Genomic DNA, 18,322 nt, shown 5'->3' on the forward strand with positions numbered 1-18,322 from the left:
AAAAAGTTTTGAAAAAGTTACTTTTTGCGTTTCTCTTTGTTTCGTCGTCCGTGTCTGTCGCGGGTGACAATGAACGGCCATGATCGATGACAACCAACTTTTTCAAAACTTTTTTTCGTAAAATCGCGATAACTCGTGATGTTTATAAGCAAACCCCTTATGTCTATATATCAAAATTTTTGTAATTGTCTGCTCTACAACTTTGTAGATCATTGTTACACTCTAAAAAATAACCCTGCAAAGTTAGAAAAAACACGAAATTTTAAAATGAAAATTTTTGTTCTAAATGAAAAAATGACCCTTCTGGGACAATGTAGATTCGAAAAGTACATTAAATTTCCCATAAAATGACATATTCCAAAATTTTTTACAGTCGAGTAACGGAAAATGGGAGAATTTTTAAAACTTTTTTAGTGTTTTTTTCGATGAAAAATACGTTTTTTCGGAATTCTGAGTACGCCATCAAATCGGGCGTCTAATTTTTCATAAAAGTCCCTTTGACACCAAATTTCTATCTCATCACCGTTTTAGGCTGCAAATTATTGAAAAACACCTCTTTTTTCACATGTTCAAAAATAGAAGGGGTCGTACCGCCCCTCCGTCACGAGATATCAAAAAACGGACCTCGGATTCGTGATCAGGGACAAAAGTTACCCCTTAGGACAAAGTTTCACGCAAATCGAAGAGGGGTCGGGGCAACTGCTGTGTGAGTTGGCGGAGAATTACCCAGATAAAGCTTGACTCGGTGGTTGATATTGACATTTTTTTTATAGAAAGTTTTTTGTTTGAAATCATTCTTTAGTGAGAAATGTCTATTATTTGAGCATTCTGGAAAAGTCTTGAAAAAGTCGGGAATTTGAAAATGGGATTTGAGTTGTCACCCTGTAAAAAATATGTTTTCGCTAAAACTTATTTTCTTAGGAAACTACACTTAAGAACCAAAAGTTAAAATTTATTGTTGACAAACTTTCTAAATTTTATTAAACACTACTGCTCGAGGTTCTTTGTTTATTACATAAACAAGTTTCTAAAGAACCTTCAAAAATATATTTAAGCTATTAAAAAGCAGTAGATAAAATAATTTCAAAATATTTTATCGTTGTTGATTTGACTTGTTTATTTTTCAGTAAGCCAAACATAGGAGCATTTTACACTTTGAAGGGAAATTGACTTTGCTAAGCCAGACAGGAATCGAACCTATCACCGTTCGCTTACTAGGGAAAACTCTTAGGCATCCTCAAGGCCACAGAAGCTTGGCAAACAGAAAGAAACAACACAAATGAGACAAAATAAATAATTGGATTATCAAAAAATTTGTGCGTAAATCTATGTGTTTTTTCTCCACTTTTTACAAAAAATATTTGGTGCCTCATATTATTAATAACAATTTAGATGAAAATATAAATAACACCTTGAAATAAAAAAAATCCCAAATTTTATTTCATTTTACTGTGATCAAAAAATTTAAGAGAAAGTGCATAAAGAAGCCAAAAATTCAACGTTCTTAAGTAATAGAAAGGAAACATAAACAAATGATGTAAATTTGTTCTCATGATGGTGAGTCTAGCCAAGTTATAAATAAGAATTCAGTGTTACCTTAATTTCTCAACTTACATTAGTTTATAAAAGTTAAAAAGAGCAGTTAGAGTTTTAGGAGATCCTTTCAATGGTGTATTATGCAGTTATCTTAATAATAGAGTTAGCTAGGGGAGAAAACAAGTTAATATTTAAAAAAAACCTGTTGCTATTGCTAAGAATAGAACTTAATTATAACTAAAAATGGGATGGATAATAAATAACGAAGTATTACAAATCTAACAATTTTCATTATCTTTTGCACATCTTGTACAAAGTAAATATGTTGTACTAATAATTTCCCACATCAGTGTACCCCTCTTGATTTCCACCCACCCAACGCTCAGAACAACTGGTCAGTCTACCTTGAACAATGCGAAAATGCATGCATCTATCTTGATCTCTCCCAAGTTGCGCTAGACGGCGGCGTCCCGCCACGACCGTTTCACTTTCCATCTATTTTATTTCTAAGAAACAGGCACACACGTTCGTTAGAACATATCAACACTGCTAGCTAGTAGACCTGGGTAACTCAAAGTTCTAGACGCTGTTCTAAGTTGTCCGTTGCTGCGTTCTGACGTTCTTCGCGCGTTGTTGTTCATCCAGTTTTGGCGCGCTTACCTTCGTCCAGTGCGTTGTCCGCACCGTTGAGCTCCTTGTTCTACCTGTGCACATCTCCTCGGTCATCGGCGACCTGGCGCGTGGTCGCGTTCATTGTTTACATATTTTTGTTATGATAGCCGTAATTGGATTACGAGCGTTCGGCGGTTTTCCACCGCAATCCCTTCGTCGATGGCCGCGTTCACGGTCGTTCCCGTGAGTTCTCCCGATAGAGCAAGGTTCTAGCTGAACTCCGCACCTGTCGTCAGTTCTGTTCGGGACGCAGCGTTTGACGGTTCGAAAATTTGCGTGTTTGTCCAGTACGGCTGGCTCGTAGACCATGTGGCTTGTGCTGCTGAAGGATTACAAAACTGGAACAAATATGGCTACCAATTAGTGCTATTTTTCGCGCGTGTTGCGTAACTTGAAGCGTTCCGCCGACCGATTCCGGGTGTCTCGGATGTCTCTCGGACAACTGACCGTAACTTTAACGCGTTGACAATCGATACCGTGCTCAAGAACCGCTCAGAAAAAGCTAGATCAAATGATCGGAAGAACATTGCAGCTCACCTCAAAGTAGTTCGGAATTAGCCCTGGTGGATCGATATCGCTGCTCGGAGAGCTGGGGTTCTGCTGAAGCTTCTCAGCCAAAGGGTGTACCCTTTTAATTGAATAACACCGAGTTGTGCCAATCCTGACCAAAATGGACGCTACCGACGGGGCTGGTGAACCGCTGAAGGAACCCGAGGACGGGGAAAAGCCTGTGTCCGATGTAAGGAAAATCCAAGAAATCAATGTTTACCTCAAGTGCATCTGTTAAAAGGAGCGTAAACACAATGGTCAATTATGAAGAGTTGCTTACCATATACCATATCGAGAAATTAAAAGTGAGAGTGTGTGCAACATGGAGTTAAACTTTCTATGAAGATGCTGTGAAGGTTACCATGACTCTTTGAAAAGTTTAACTCCATGTTGCACGCACACACTCTCACTTTTAATTTCTCGATACCCTCGGGGCTGAGAAGGTCATTGTGTGGTGCGTGAATGCGTTGAGTCAATGAGGATGGTGATCGAGCGCGAGCAAATTAACAGGTCACAATTCATGGGGGAATGAGGCTCGGATATCCCTGCGAGGCATCAATTGTCGGTCATCAGTGTGAAGTTTGAATAAGAAATGGGTTCACGCGTGCGATGAAGTCATAAGGATCGTGCGGTTGCGCAACAAGGCTCATTCACGGAAAAGGAATTGTTTATGATGCAATGCTGCGGGAAAAAGGGGAAAGTGAAAAGTTCAATTGAGTGCTTGGGATATTTTGTTGGAAATTGTTTGTATTTATAATATGGTGACATGGACAGCAAATTAAAGATGTAACAAAAATGACAAATAATTAGAATGAGCATGATTGGACGAATTTAAAATGTGATTCAACCCGTTAAAAGATAAGGTATTGCTTTGGACTCTTCAGAAAACAAATTTGACATAAATTTCATAATAAGTAAATCAAATAAATCAAATAATTCTTTCGTTTTTTCCATGTTTTCCAAAATGGTTATTTTGTGAAAATTTATTTTGTGTGTGAAAAATGTAACTATCAAAAAAGTGTATTTTTTCAAAAGAAATCCTACAACTTTACGGAAGACACCTTATCAATAAGGTACACCGTTTTCATGATACACACAGTAAAAAAAATCATGGTAAAATTTCATCTAAAAAGGAGTACATCTTTTATGTCAGAAAAAAGCTTTAATTTTACCTCTAATAATGTGTAAATTTACATCTGGCAGACGCTAGAAAAAAATATATGTAATCCCAAAAAAAATATCAATCCGGCGATAGTTATATCTAGCTTTCTAAGTCCGCGCCCCAACCCGCACGACCAACTCGCCGCTGTGAAAACTGGATGATCAAAGCCAATGTAGCTCTATGTACCGTATATGCAGTAAATCGACGTCGTCGTGCTATCTTGTCGCACCCGCCATTTTGACGTTCCGAGAAAAACGCGTTTTAATGTTTGACCTTGAATATACAAAAACGAGAGCACGCAATGTAAACAATAACAAACACGTTTTGTTTGGCTGACCATTCTGTGCATTGTCCCAAAGTTTGGTTGAAAATGGTTGCTGGAGTCCCGAGTTATAATTACAAATGTTTACGGTAGTCTAGCTTGTACGTGCGACAAACGCATCCTGACTTTCCTGGCCTGAAATCCCTTTGGCCTTTTGTCGCACTTACATCAATTTTCATGGAGAGACAAGATAGCACGACAAGATTGAAACTACTTTCATATGTAAAGTGACAAAAATGCACGGAGTTTTTCGGTTTTGTTGAATATCTCAGGATTGAAATCGAATTTTGGGGATCTGTGAAGGTCAAAAGGTGAGGCATTGTGAGCTGCACAAAATGGCGTTCTTAACTAAATTTGGCCCAAAATGCACGTACGACAAGTTAGCACGATGGCGACGAAATACAGTATACAATATACGGAGCACATAGAGCTACATTGGCTTTGATCGTCTAGTTTTCACAGCGGCGAGTTGGCCGTGCGGGTTGGGGCGCGAACTTAGAAAGCTAGATATAACTATCGCCAGTTTGATATTTTTTTAGGATTACAGATATTTTTTCCTAGCGTATGCCAGATGTAAATTTACTCACTATTAGTGGTAAAATTTAAGCTTTTTCCTGACATAAAAGATGTACTCCTTTTTAGATGAAATTTTACCATGATTTTTTTTACTGTGCAGATTTTTGAATATTTTAATAGACTTTTTGTATTAACAGCTGCTAACATCGTATGAAAACTTGTATGGATGAACTATTGATGAAAAATAACTTCTTTGTTCATGGGAAAAGTACACAAAAAATTTTATCTAAATGAATAAAAGAAAAAAATCAAATTCCCAAAAAAATCCTCGTTCTTGGGAAAATTGCTCTGCTGCTTATTGAAGGAATTATTAGACTACGGCAAACAGTCATGCCCCGGTTTTGCACTGCCCCGGTTTTGATTCGTTCAGCTGCCTCGGTTAAGCACGGTCCAGTGCATAACTGAAGCACAGAGCTTATGAGATTTTGGCTATATGGGAGACATTGGCTATAATCGTATGAAAAATCATGCAAACACTAAACAATTATAGTGTTTTGGAATCGGGATGATGGCAGCTATCTATTGCACAAATAATAAGATGAAAATTTGAAGTTTTTGAAAATGGCATGCTTCTCGAAAAAATATTCGAAATTATTTTAATTGCAATATGGGTATCAAACGATCGGAATATTGTCATACATTTCGAATGTAATAACAACATTTTAAGGTGAAATTTTAGTACATCAGAAAATGGCCGAAAAAGGCTGCCGTTGATTGACCTTAACTTTCTTCAATGATTTGGTGTCTAACCCTAACCTTGACTGTAGCAAAAACATCTCGTCCAACGAAATCGTTCTTGAATCAATATTATGTGACTTACCTTCACGAAAGTTTAATCCCCAGCAAGATATGATCGTCAACTACTGATTACAACACATTTTTTGGCTTTTAATCACACAAAATCACCAAAAACTCTAAAATTATCGGCCACCTTACATTTTAATTCGCTGGCTGCTTCTTCTTAGCCTGATTCTCAGCACATTATTTTTATTTTCACATGGTTTTCCCCACTGCATTTCACTCATTTATATTAAAAAATGCACTTACGGGATGTGCTCCATACTGAATCACTAGAAGTATTTTGTTGAAAACTTCCCGAAAAACTTATTCGCAATGTTTTAAAAACACACTTTTCTCAGCAAATTGCCTAATTTCACGCACTTCGAGCCACCGAAAAAAATACTGTTGTTGTGTTTGCCTTTGTTCGTACACACCATGGCTTTCATGGTGTGCAAAAAATCATTTCTTTACAAACCTTTGGAAATGTCATACCAGTATTCTCGTATTTTGTTTGGATTTATGTCTGATAATCCATTTTCAAACGCTCATTAACAGCGCGCTGCAGCGGCAAAAAATGTTTCCACTGTTGCCAACATCGTGTTCTTGTTCTTATAATAATAAAAGATTGAATGAAATTTTATTCAACCAATAATTGATAAGATATTACTTTTTAAGTATAGAGAGTATATTCAGAATATATAATAACATTTTTAGTAGTTTGCATGAATGCTAAGTCTTAGTCTTGGAATAGTTATCGAAACAAACTTATTTGTTTAGATTTCATTCACCCTAGAACTAGCATCACTGCTATCCCAGCAAACCATCTATCTGTCAAGTACAACTTGTAGTAAACAAAGGAAAAGAAATTCTCGGAACGAGCTCACAATATTCCGGTTCGGCAGCGGCATCCATATCCCGCTGGCCCCAAGGTCCAGCATGGAATTGATCGAGTGGCTGGAGTCGATTGCACTGGTAGTTGTGGCGGTGTGGTGATTCCGGCAATTTTGTTTAAAATCGATTCCGACGGATTGTTGCCCAGGTTCGGCTTGAGCGGTGGCAGTCATTTTCGCAGAAGTGATAACGCCGCAGCGGCCTAAAAGGACCGTCGACGAAAAGTGGTCAAAGACACCGTTTTGGCGTAAATCCGACCAGATCCAGATCCAGCGGAATGAAACCAGACGCGGGGGCAAGCGCGACCGCCGCGATACGTATCGTAAATAAAGTTGAATCGGAAAGAACCGAGAAGCGTGAACATCGGATGAGTTGAACCCGTTGGCCACGGGGAGGAGACCACAGTAAGAAACGGCTGACGGAAGGAGATCGAGAAAAATCTTCCCGGGAAAGCCGGCCTCGAGAACCCCAGCGAAACGATCTACAGGGTAAAAACAATAGACATGAAGGTGTTTTGCTCGAGAACCTGGCGTAGGTCTGCCGGAAAGTTTCGGTGAGTTAGTACAGTATTAGCGGGTTATTTTAAACTTAATTTTTGTTCTTGTTATTCCAGCTCAATGAACGGCGCGAGTAAAACGATGTCTAGTGCGATAAATACGATGCTAACAACCACTCGGAGTGTCCGTTGGGAGTTTGTCGATTCCAGATGAAATTAAGGTTGCTAAATACTGGAACAGGAAGGATCTGGAAAGCGGAAATTGCCTCACTGCGCTGTGTGGTGTATATGGTGGCCGAATTACGTGATAGGGACGGGACATGTTTGAAATGATTTCGCTGTTTGAAAATTCTGATGATGTAAATAAACATAATGTTAAAAACAACATCACAGTTATATATTAACGTTAAAATATTTGAAAGAACTTCTTAAACCTAACCTTAATCTTAGTTTTCTAAACATTCCTGGAAGTTGCTGGAGTAGCGCCACCGAAATTGGTGGTTGAATTGGAAATACTTAAAGTTAGTCTTAGTTATTATCTATGCATTATGCATTGAAGAAATTAAAATACTTTTGGTTTCAATCCTTCCTGTTTGTTAGTAAGTTAACATTGAATTAACAAACTATTCAAGAAAAAATATGTTTGTTTTGTGTATGCAAACAAGCATGCTCAGTATAAAACAAGTTTAGAGTTATCTACGTGCGCATGAACATAAACAAGTGAGGTTAAAATTTGTACCGGTCAGCAAAACAAATGGTGTACAAGTGTGCGTGAGATAGGGATATGGTAACTCTGTTGGTGTGAGAGATGATCTCACCAATACAACTCTTCTGAAAATGATCAATGATTTCAATGATTGTTACCAAGAACAAGAAGAAAAAGAAGAAGCTAAAAACGTTTTGCTCCGATTTCACCTTAAATACTCAAAATTTTCACAAAACTACCTTTTTTTGAAAAAATACTCAAAATTTCAGTTTTTTACAATATATGTATCAAACGATCGAAATTTTTTCATACATTTCGAGTGTAAAGACAACATTTTTTTTAAATACTCAAAATTTTCACAATACTACGTATTTTCGAAAAAAAACTAAAATTTTCAGTTAATGCTACCCATATCATGAAATACTGAAATTTTGAGCATTTTTTTTTTGAAAATACGTAGTTTTGTGAAAATTTTGAGTATTTAAAAAAAATGTTGTCTTCGCATTCGAAATGTATGAAAAAATCCCGATCATTTCGTATCGTAGAAAACTAAAATTTTGAGTCAAAAATCAAATTATTAGCTCTACAGCATTGCCTTGGCGTTCTCGATTACGCCCTAGCTTCCATCCACCCCGGGATTCAAACTAGCGACCTTAGGATTGTTAGTCCAACTGCCTACCAACGACTCCACCGAGACAGGACCCAGGGAGACGACTCCTACACCTGGACTGAGCTAACGACCTAACCTTTTTAGGTTAGTCCGGGGCCAACATTTACTTCCCGTCCGACGGAAGGCGTGATCAGACAAATCTCGTCTCGAAAAATGCCACCGGGACCGTCTGGGATCGAACCCAGGCCGACTGGCTGACAATCACAACATCTATTTTGCTATTAAATCAAGTTTTAAAATTTTCCCACTGGTATACTAGCCCGGAGAATGTGTCACAAGTTCTTAGCTCATAAATTTCTAGCATGATAAATCTGTTTTGTATTTTTCCATTGGAATGGTTCCAGTATTCAAATTAGTATCTTTCCCTTCGTAGCAAACGCGACTAACACACCGTGGAAATGACTGTTAATCCATTTATATAAACGCCCAGCGCTTCCCACTCCCACCACCTTCTTAAATGCATACATCGAACCTCATTTAGCATCGCGCGGGTTTGCCCCATTCAAAATTAACTTACATCACCCCCTCGGTGACAACGTGTACTTAAACCCCTTTCGACTAAACCACGAATCGACTAATCCTGATTCTCTTTGTGACGCAAACCCCTTTCTCGTCCACCCCCTTGTCAACAGGAACCGTTCGACCTGGACGAGCTGCTGCCGGCGATCGGCGAATTTGGCCGGTACCAGAAGCTGCTGCTGTGGTTGATCTGTCTGCCGGCGTGCATCCCGTGCGGGTTTTGCGCCTTCAACCAGCTGTTCATGACGGACGTCCCGCACGAGTACTGGTGCAGCATTCCGGAGCTGCAGAACTTTACCGTCGAGGAGCGGAAGCAGTACGGCATTCCGATGGAGGAGGTAAGCTACCTGCCCAGGTTACACGTGAACCGTTTAGCTAATTGCCATTTGGGTGTTTTAATTATTGACTGACGGTCGTCGGAGCTTCGAGTTGTGGGTGGGAAAGTTGTGAATGAAGTGCGTAATTGTTGAGCACGTTGCGTTAGGGAGGGTGTTAGTCAGCTAAAACGTGTTAATTGAGATCTGGGTTGATTCATCTGAGCTGATTTGGGAATAAATAAAACAAACAAGTATATCTGTTAAGTAAATATTTCAATGATTTGTTTTCTTTCTATCAAACTAATCGAGTATCTTTAGTGTAGAGTCGCAACCGGGACTCCTTGAGACACGACGTTCCGGACGCAGCACCATCGCTGCCGATCATTAACCTCTCAACCACCCACTGACCTCATGTCCGCTTCTGTCGTGTCCTGCTCCGGATTCCGCCAACCGGTTCCAGCACAATTCAATCAAACTCACACTTCCGCGCCAAACGTTCACTCTCAACTGTCCACAGCGTAAACATAAACACGCGCCTCTTTTCATGCGCTGTCAAAAACCAAGTACACGCTTGAGTAAGGAATAGTCTGTTTCGGGTTATTATTACCCGGTCAATCTATTTATATTGTTTACATTATTTTGAAGGACGAAAACCCTACATTTAGGAGATAAATGCATAATGCATCGAACCTCTTACAAATTTTCGAATGTTTTCAAAGCATTTTTCTATGGACAGCCCACAATTTTTAATGGAAACTAGGGACAAAAGGAAGCGATGGAAAAAATCTATATATATAAAAAATTTCGACGGTTTTATTCGAACGCGAATCAGTTCAATACGGAGCGTCGAATCAAGATGCTCTTTGTTGCGTTGGGTTCGTATAAGCCCAAGGAAGGTTTATACCTCGGTTTATACGGTAAAAAATGCCTCTTTGGCCACTCTGGGACCGATTCCGGAGCATCTGCAGATTGTATGGGAAAATTTACGAAAACTCAAATTTTGATCACAGGAGGCTGAATAAGCAAACAAGCTATACGTCAAGAAACGAAAAAAGACAAGATGAAGTTTGTCGGGTTAGGCTTGTTTCATATAAATAAAAAAATACAAAAATAATTAAAAATTTCGTTTTTGAAAGTTTAGAGAACTGCTCTTATAAAATTATTTTTCTCTGTTCTTCTTCCCCTTTCAGTACAACGGCATAGTCGAGTACAGCAAATGCTCCAGATACGCCATAGACTGGCGACAGTATCTGGCAAACAACGGTGATCTACCTCCGAGTCCCCCAAACAGTTCCTGGCCGGTGGAACCCTGCTACGACGGCTGGGAGTACAACACCAGCGTGGTGTCCTCGTCGATAGTGATTGATGTAAGTGGCTAATGGTTAAGGCTTCTTCAAGGTTAAACTTTTGGACGAACACGTGAGCGAAACAAGGAAAGGGTTTCTGTCAAGTGAGATTAGTATCATATTTACGTCCGGTGTGTACGGTTCGTTACGTTTATCTAATGTTCTGTGGCGGGTGCGGTATTGAGGATTACTTGCGGTTTGGTTCGGTCCTTTGAAGTGGTTTTAGATTAACAGGTTATGAGACCTGTTGATTTATGAAGACCTGGGATAGGGACCATCCATAAACCACGTGGACACTTTTTTGGGAATCTCGAACCCCCCCCCCCCTTCGTGGACAATTGTCCATATAAAAAAAATCCTTTTTGTATGGAGCGTGGACAATCGCCATACCCCCTAAAGTGTCCACGTGGTTTATGGATGGTCCCATAGATTAATAAGTTATATCTTATTTTTCGTGATATTTAAACTGATATTTTTCTCAACTTCCCACAGTACAACCTGGTGTGCGAGTACGACATCTATCCCACATTGGGACTCGTCGCGCTGAACACCGGAGGTCCGGTCGGAGTGTATCTATTTGGATTGCTGAACGATCGCGCCGGAAGAAGAACATCCTATTTCTCCTGTCTTGCCACCCTTCTGCTAGGCAGTTTCATGACCGCAGCCAGCTCAAACTTTGCGATGTGGGCCTTCAGCCGGGTGATCGTGGGATTGACCATTCCGGCGGTGTACCAAATTCCGTTCATAATCGCGCTGGAGCTCGTCGGTCCGAACTATCGATCGTTTGTGACCGTCATGACGTGTACGTTCTACACCTGTGGACTGATGATGCTGGCCGGAGTGACCTACCTGATTCGGGATTGGGTCGAGCTGACGCTGTTCACGTCGGTCCCTTTCCTATTTTACTTCGGGTACATGTTCGTAATGCCCGAATCTCCTCGATGGTTGCTCATGAAGGGCAAGCTGGAAGAAGCCCTGCAGGTGCTGGAGAAGATGGCCCGAGTAAACGGGAAGCAGTTTCCGGCGGCGTTCAAGAACAAACTGCAGGCACGGGTCGATGCAGAAAAGAGAAGAACCGTCAAGAGGGAAGAAGTATCCATCGGGGCGTTTGACCTGTGCCGAACTCCGAACATGAGACTGAAGACGATCCTGATTACGCTCAACTGGTTCGTCAACGAAACGGTTTACTTGGGGTTGAGCTACTACGGACCGTCACTGGGGGAGAATCAGTATCTGAGCTTCTTCCTGTCCTCGCTGGTGGAGATTCCCAGCTACATCGTGTGCTGGATCATCATGGATCGCTGGGGACGAAGGTGGCCAATGTGTATTATGATGATTATGGGGTAAGTCTTCTAGCAACCAAAGAAACAATTAATTTCTTAAAATTCTCCATTTTAGTGGATTATGCTGCGTAACTACGGTGGTACTGCCAGAGGACGCCGTTTCGGAGACGCTGTTTCTGTACCTGCTGTCCAAATCAATGCTGTCGGCGTCGTTCCTGATCATCTATCCGTTCGCTGGGGAGCTCTACCCGACGCAAGTGCGTGGTGTGGGTATCGGAACTTCCAGCTACATAGGCGGGCTGGGACTGATTGTGATTCCATTCATCACTTATTTGGTAAGTTGACTTAAACTATTTTTTCCCATTGTTAAGTAGAACAAAATCATGAAATTATTAGGGGTTACATACATGTAAACCGGCAAAAATTTCAGAGGTTGGTATGAGCACACACTTAAACTTTTTCTAAATCTGCATTAAAATATACATTTTCAACTGTTAACAGAACAAATTTGAAGACATTTGGTTATATCATTGTCGAGATATAGTTATTTGAAGTTAGCAGTTTCAAAAAACGCGTGCCACGGTACCTCAATACTGCTATGACCAAACCAGCTCAAAATTTTGGTGAAGCCTTGTTAAACCGGTTCCGTGTGCATGACGAAGGCCGATTTTCAATAAGTTTATCTCTAAAAAGATAAAAATATAAAAAATCGCCAGTTTCTGATTTTTTATTTTTTTAAATGCAAAATTTTAAAATCGGGCTTCGTCATGCACGCGGGATATTTATTGAGAGAAATCACCCAAAATTTCAGCCTATTTGGTCCACCCCTTCTCAAGATATCGTGGTACCCGAAAATCAACTCGGTGTTTAGAGAAAAACGCTCACAAAGTTTGACAGTTCGCTTTGCCATACAGCGCTTTGCAATATTTTTAGTTTAATTTGTCTTTTACTCAATTTAATCATGAAATATCTTCATGAATCTTTCAGGAGGGATTGAAAGTCATCTTTTAAGTGAATTTAATAAATTTTCTGTAATATAACATTTTGTGATTTTCTACATGTATGCAACCCCACTAGCGTGCCCAGCTAATCCAGGAATAATATGAACGGGCAATAATATGAACGTTTTAAAAATTACTTCATTTATGGACACCCTCTGACCAAATTTAGAACAAATTTCTGAGGATGGTGGGACAGTTGCCCCATGTTGCCCCACCCTGTGCACGCTAGTGTGCAACCCCTTAAGTTGACGACCTCTATTATTACCATGATTTTTATTTAAAGATATCACTTTTGCAACCCATAAAATATATTGACATGATTCTTCCTAAAAGGTATTTAAAATGAACAATAAACGAGGCGATTTTTTTTATTATAGACATTTTACTAAGGCGATTTTCCTTTACTTTGTAGAGGTTTGAAAATCATCAAAAATCAATGATTTCCGAAAGGACGTTAATGATTACATTACAAAATTATTTAAATTTGAAGGCACATTTGTTTTCTGATTCATTCATTAAATTGAGCAAAACACAGAGCATTTTAGAGTAATGATAAATTTTCAGGTTATCAGGTATTTGATCTTTTGGACTCATCGGAAAGGTCTTTTGACAAATCTTTCAACGATAGGTCGCAAGATCGATCTGGACAACATTTATCATACAAACTGAAATCTGTCTTTAAATAAGTGTATAAATAACACTCAACTGCTCCTGATCGCATAAATGTCCCATATGCAAAAACAGCAAGCTGAGAAAAGCGCATTTGAAGTGTGTCTCACACAGAAGGCTACGTGTTAACTGCTCCTGATAGCATAAATGTCCCATATGCATTTTCATCGTTTTTGAGTTATTGATGCAGTTTGGTTCAAAATCGTATGCTCTTTCAAAAGAGCCTACACAGAAAAAAAAATCATGGTAATATTACACCTGGAAAGGGGTACATCTTTATGTCAGAAAAAATGTGTTATTTTACCTCTGAAAATGTGTAATTTTACAACTTTTCTGTTGTAATGTCGCTTTTTCAGTCTAAATTGAGGTAAAATTACATCATAAAAGAGGTAATATTCAATCTACCAAAATTACACCTTCCAAATTTACACAATTTTTTGCTGTGTACAACATCCAGTATTTCTAGAAATCAGGAGGAAATCCAGTTTTTTTCCGCAAACACTTAACACGTCGCCTTATGTATGAGACTTCAAGTGCGTTTTTCTCAGCTCGCTGTTTTTGCATATGGAACATTTATGCGAACATGGGCAGTTAGGTTTTCTCAAAAAACTGGATTTACACCTGATTTCTAGAGCAAAGTACTGGATGTTATAGGCTTTATGAATCGTGCGAAATACGTTTTGTAAATAAACTCATGAAAACATTTTATCACAAAAAGTTAATTTAAAGAAGATATTCCATAACAAATACTTTAAAAATGCAAGACAGTTTTTAAAGAAAGCTATTTTTTCAAAATCTTTTTTTGACAATTTTTTTGAAGTACTCAATTACACTTTCTAGTAGTTATCAATAGGGACTGATGAGACCTCAAGATGAAGCTCGTTCCACAAGCTGAATATTGTTCCTTGAGCTATTTTAGGACTCTGGGCCCAAAATGTGCAAAATCAGTCAACATTTACCCATTGATACTCGGAGGTAAAGTTTGTATGGCAAAAAAACGAAAAAAATGTATGAAAAACTCAATTTTCTTACGGTTTTATCTGCAAAGCACTCTAGTTCCATCGAAATATTCCCAAAAATGAGATTCTAATTGAAAATTAAATGCACTACAACTTTGTAGAACATATATCAAATATCAAATCAATAAAACTCTATCCTGTAAAGTTATTAGCGTTTTGAAAAAGTCATTTTTGTATGAAAAACATTTTTTTCACCAACTTTAGGCTCGGTATCAATCTTAACCAATTTGGCTCAAAATTTGCACAGATGCATAAAATAACCCAAAACCCCATTTTCCGCTTGTTGAGCAGGGGGGCACTCTATGGGTCATTCGTTGCTGAACTTTGCAAAAAAAAAAAAAAAAAAAAAACACAACAAAAGGCACACGACAAAGATTAAGGGTTTAGAACTTCAAAAAGCTGATCAAAATGGTCAAAATCATCACTTTTTCAAAAAACTTTTTCGTAGAATTCTGATAACTCGTGAAGAATACATGCAAACCCCTTATGTTCATGAATCTAAATTTTTGTTTTTAACTGCTATACAACTTTGTAGAACATTAATACTCATTAAAACAGTACCCGGGCAGACGGTAATAACAAAATTCATGCCATTTCAATAACAAATACTGTTAAAATAACAGAAAGTGTTATGGAATCTTCTTGAAAAATAAATTTTTGCATAAGGGTTTAATAACAGTTTATGTTATCATAACAAAATTTGCTATTGGTCTGATATTGGTTGAATGCCACAACAACTTTGTAATAACATTTTTTGTTATGGAAGAATACCTCCAACTGTTATTGGGATGATCGGATTAGTTGTTAAAATAGCAAAAAAATATAACAACGATTTGTTCGAAGAATAACTCAAAATGATATTAGTCTGTTATTACAATAACAATCCAATAACAAAAAAATCATAACGACGAATAACAAATCCTGTTATAAATAACATAAAATGCTATTGGCCTAGTATTTTCAAATAACAAAAAATGTTATTCCCAAGTTATTTCCATCTGCTCGGGTAACTCTGCAAAGTAACAAAAAACATGTAATTTTAAAATGTTTTTTTTTGTTCAAAATGAAAAATCTTAGGCTATTTCCTCATAAATTTTGAACGAAAAAATCGTGACATCACTACAAATTTAACTTTTAAACTTAAAAATTGAAAAATCTCATAGAAGTGGCGTGTATTTTTTATTCAGAAAGCTCGTCAAATTTCCTCCAAGTTTGTCTTTGACCACTTTTTGGTACGATGCTACGGCTTTGAGATACAGTAATTTTTAAATTACAGTACACAAAAATAGCAAATTTTCGCGGAAATCGAAATCGGGTCAACTTTTTCCAATTTCGTGTGAGTTGGCGGAGAATGACCCATTTTCAATTTCTTTCCAGGGCAAAGAAAACCTCGTCCTCCCGCTCGTCATCATGGGCTGCGTTTCGGTCGCCGGCGGCTTCACCGGCCTGCGGCTACCGGAAACGCTCCACCACCGGCTGCCGCAAACCCTCGAAGAGGGCGAACTGTTCGGCGCCGACTGGACCTTCGACGACTGCTTCCGGTGCGTCCCGTCGAAGAAATCCCCCGCCGGCTCGTACGAAAACCTGTCGCACGAACTGTCGGACGCGGCGCTCGAGCTGAACGCCGGCATGCCCGTTAGCCGGGCGTACGAACCGACCACCTCGACGGAGAAGACACCGCTGGAAATCGCCCGGATACGGCGGCAGTCGATGAAGCGACTGGTGCGCCAGGCCAGCACCATGGACACCCAGAAGACGGCGGACGGGGCCATGCAGTTGACGTACTGGTTTTGAGGGTGAGGGGGTTTCGGGTGGGAAATGAAACACAGTTTGAGCTTTTTTTTTGAACATATTTTAACAATAAAGAAATACGTATATGTATATTTCGGTTTTCTCTGATTCTTCTATAGTTGTAATGTGCTTTGACAACATTCACTTGTTTTAAAATTAAAGTTTTTCTTGATTTCGGATTTCTTTTAACATATCTAGAGTTGCACTTTTCTTCTTCTCTTTTTTGTTGTTGTTATTTTTTCACGGATAGAGTTTCTTTTTAATGTACCTTAAATTCACACATGGGATTGTTTGTTTTTATATTTCTATCGAGAGCATCAACAGATCGGCATTTTCTAGCGATTTAAGTACGATTGGTTGGTTGGTTGGTGATTATTTCCTTGTATTTGTTCTCATTTACTACACATAACAGATTGTTTCTTCCTCCTGTTGATCTTATTATTTGTTTCTTTTTTCTTGTTTGGGGGGTACACAGTAAACTATTGTTTTAACTAAAACTTATCCGTTACATAATAATTTTCAACATGTTTGTTCGGTTCTTTTGAGAATTTATTATTTCATCAGCGCATCGAAGAATCGGTTGCGACACTTCGAGTAGGCATTTCTTAGGATATGTTTTTCTTAGATGGTTTCTTCACGTACACTTACTTATGTCTGGGGGAGTTTGTAAGGGAGGAGGAGGAAAAACCTAAATAGCAGAGAGTTAATAACTGACACTCGAGGATCGCGATGGTTGAACAACGGCATACTGGAAATCAACGTGGCTTTAATCTTACTGTTTCTCAACTACTTTGTACTAACAAATCAAATTACTCTATCTAATAAGTTACTATTCTGTGTTTTTGTTTTGTTGTTGTTGTCGGATTCTCTTTATTGTGTATTGTATAGATTTATGTCTCTCGCATGTAAGAACAAATAGGAGTACGGTTTAATATCTATGTGTTTGTGTGAGTTCAGTGAGAGAGAATCGATCAAAAGGTCCGCGCCGTTGCATGAGTTTTGCGCTCTCTCTCTTCCTCTCTTTCGCGCGGTGCGCTCGTGAGCGCAACCGCGACAGTGGGGAAAAGCGATTCTGACGAAGAGACAGACCTTTAGATTCGATCGGAAACAGAAGTATTTGTGTTTTAAAGCTAGTGCTCTCCCAATACATTTTGTGACAGACAGAGAACGGAAAAAAAGTGTGTAAATTTTAGTCAAGTCTTGTTTCGAATCTTCTCGGGACGGCGATCGATTGGTTGTTCCTTTTTTTTCAATTTCGGGGTACGCGAACTCTTAAATAGTCAATTTAGTCGGTATGTTTAGAGACACCGGTGTCTTGCGGTGATGTCTTTTCTGTTCTGTGTTTATAAACTCTAAATATATTATATTATAATTTCTGAAGGAGCGTTGAAGATTGGCAAGAAACACACTCTCTCAAACTCTCTTGCGGTCCTAAAGGTTAAGATTTTTTTTTGTTTAAATTTTATGTTCGTTCGGTCAATTGGCTCTTCTGTGATACACAAAAATATATATTCGTTTTAGCAAGGTAAAAATTTAGAATAAGTTAAAATGTCCAATCGTTTCCAGATTCATCAGTGTATAGTAAATTTAGTTGAACTTAGTGTATACGAATTCGTTTGCTGTAAATATTCGATTGTAATTTTACTTGTTGAAAATAAACCAATAATTAGTTCGTGAGATTTTTGTTTATTTTTTTAAACTCAAACTTTTATCATTATATCACAAATATGTCCTAGAATAAAAAGGAATCCACGTTATCACTACCAATTTTGACGCGCTAAATTTATCGTGTTGTAACCTAAAACTTAAGAAATGTTCCGAATAGGGTGTAATCGCACTCTCGCTCTCACGGAAAGTCCGCTTTTAAAAGTGATGTCAAAAAATCTACTGCTCGGCTGAAAGAGTGAGTCCGCGCTATAAATCCTTGTATCGTTTTCCGCACTTTTTTGGGTTCTTTGTTTAATGTCTCTTCCCATTTTTATATGATTCATTAGACAAATTTAAAGGCATCCAGATC

General features: G+C 38.6%; 1 protein-coding gene across 1 annotated transcript; it reads left to right on the top strand.

Moving 5' to 3' along the window:
- Positions 1-2,164: 2,164 nt before the first annotated feature.
- Positions 2,165-17,984, top strand: LOC6036043 (carcinine transporter). The gene is made up of 6 exons (XM_001846094.2): positions 2,165-2,947; positions 8,993-9,217; positions 10,387-10,563; positions 11,035-11,885; positions 11,941-12,160; positions 15,892-17,984. Exons 1-6 carry the CDS (start codon positions 2,879-2,881, stop codon positions 16,306-16,308), a joined length of 1,959 nt encoding a protein of 652 aa, XP_001846146.2. The 5' UTR covers positions 2,165-2,878; the 3' UTR covers positions 16,309-17,984.
- Positions 17,985-18,322: the final 338 nt, after the last annotated feature.

This window comes from Culex quinquefasciatus, chromosome 2 (genome assembly GCF_015732765.1).
Source record: "Culex quinquefasciatus strain JHB chromosome 2, VPISU_Cqui_1.0_pri_paternal, whole genome shotgun sequence".
NCBI lineage: Eukaryota > Metazoa > Arthropoda > Insecta > Diptera > Culicidae > Culex > Culex quinquefasciatus.

Coding starts and splice junctions, on each gene's coding strand:
- LOC6036043 (XM_001846094.2), top strand. CDS start 2,879: ATGGACGCTACCGACGGGGCTGGTGAACCGCTGAAGGAACCCGAGGAC. Junction 9,218..10,386: donor ACGGCATTCCGATGGAGGAG/GTAAGCTACCTG, acceptor TTCCCCTTTCAG/TACAACGGCATAGTCGAGTA. Junction 10,564..11,034: donor CCTCGTCGATAGTGATTGAT/GTAAGTGGCTAA, acceptor AACTTCCCACAG/TACAACCTGGTGTGCGAGTA.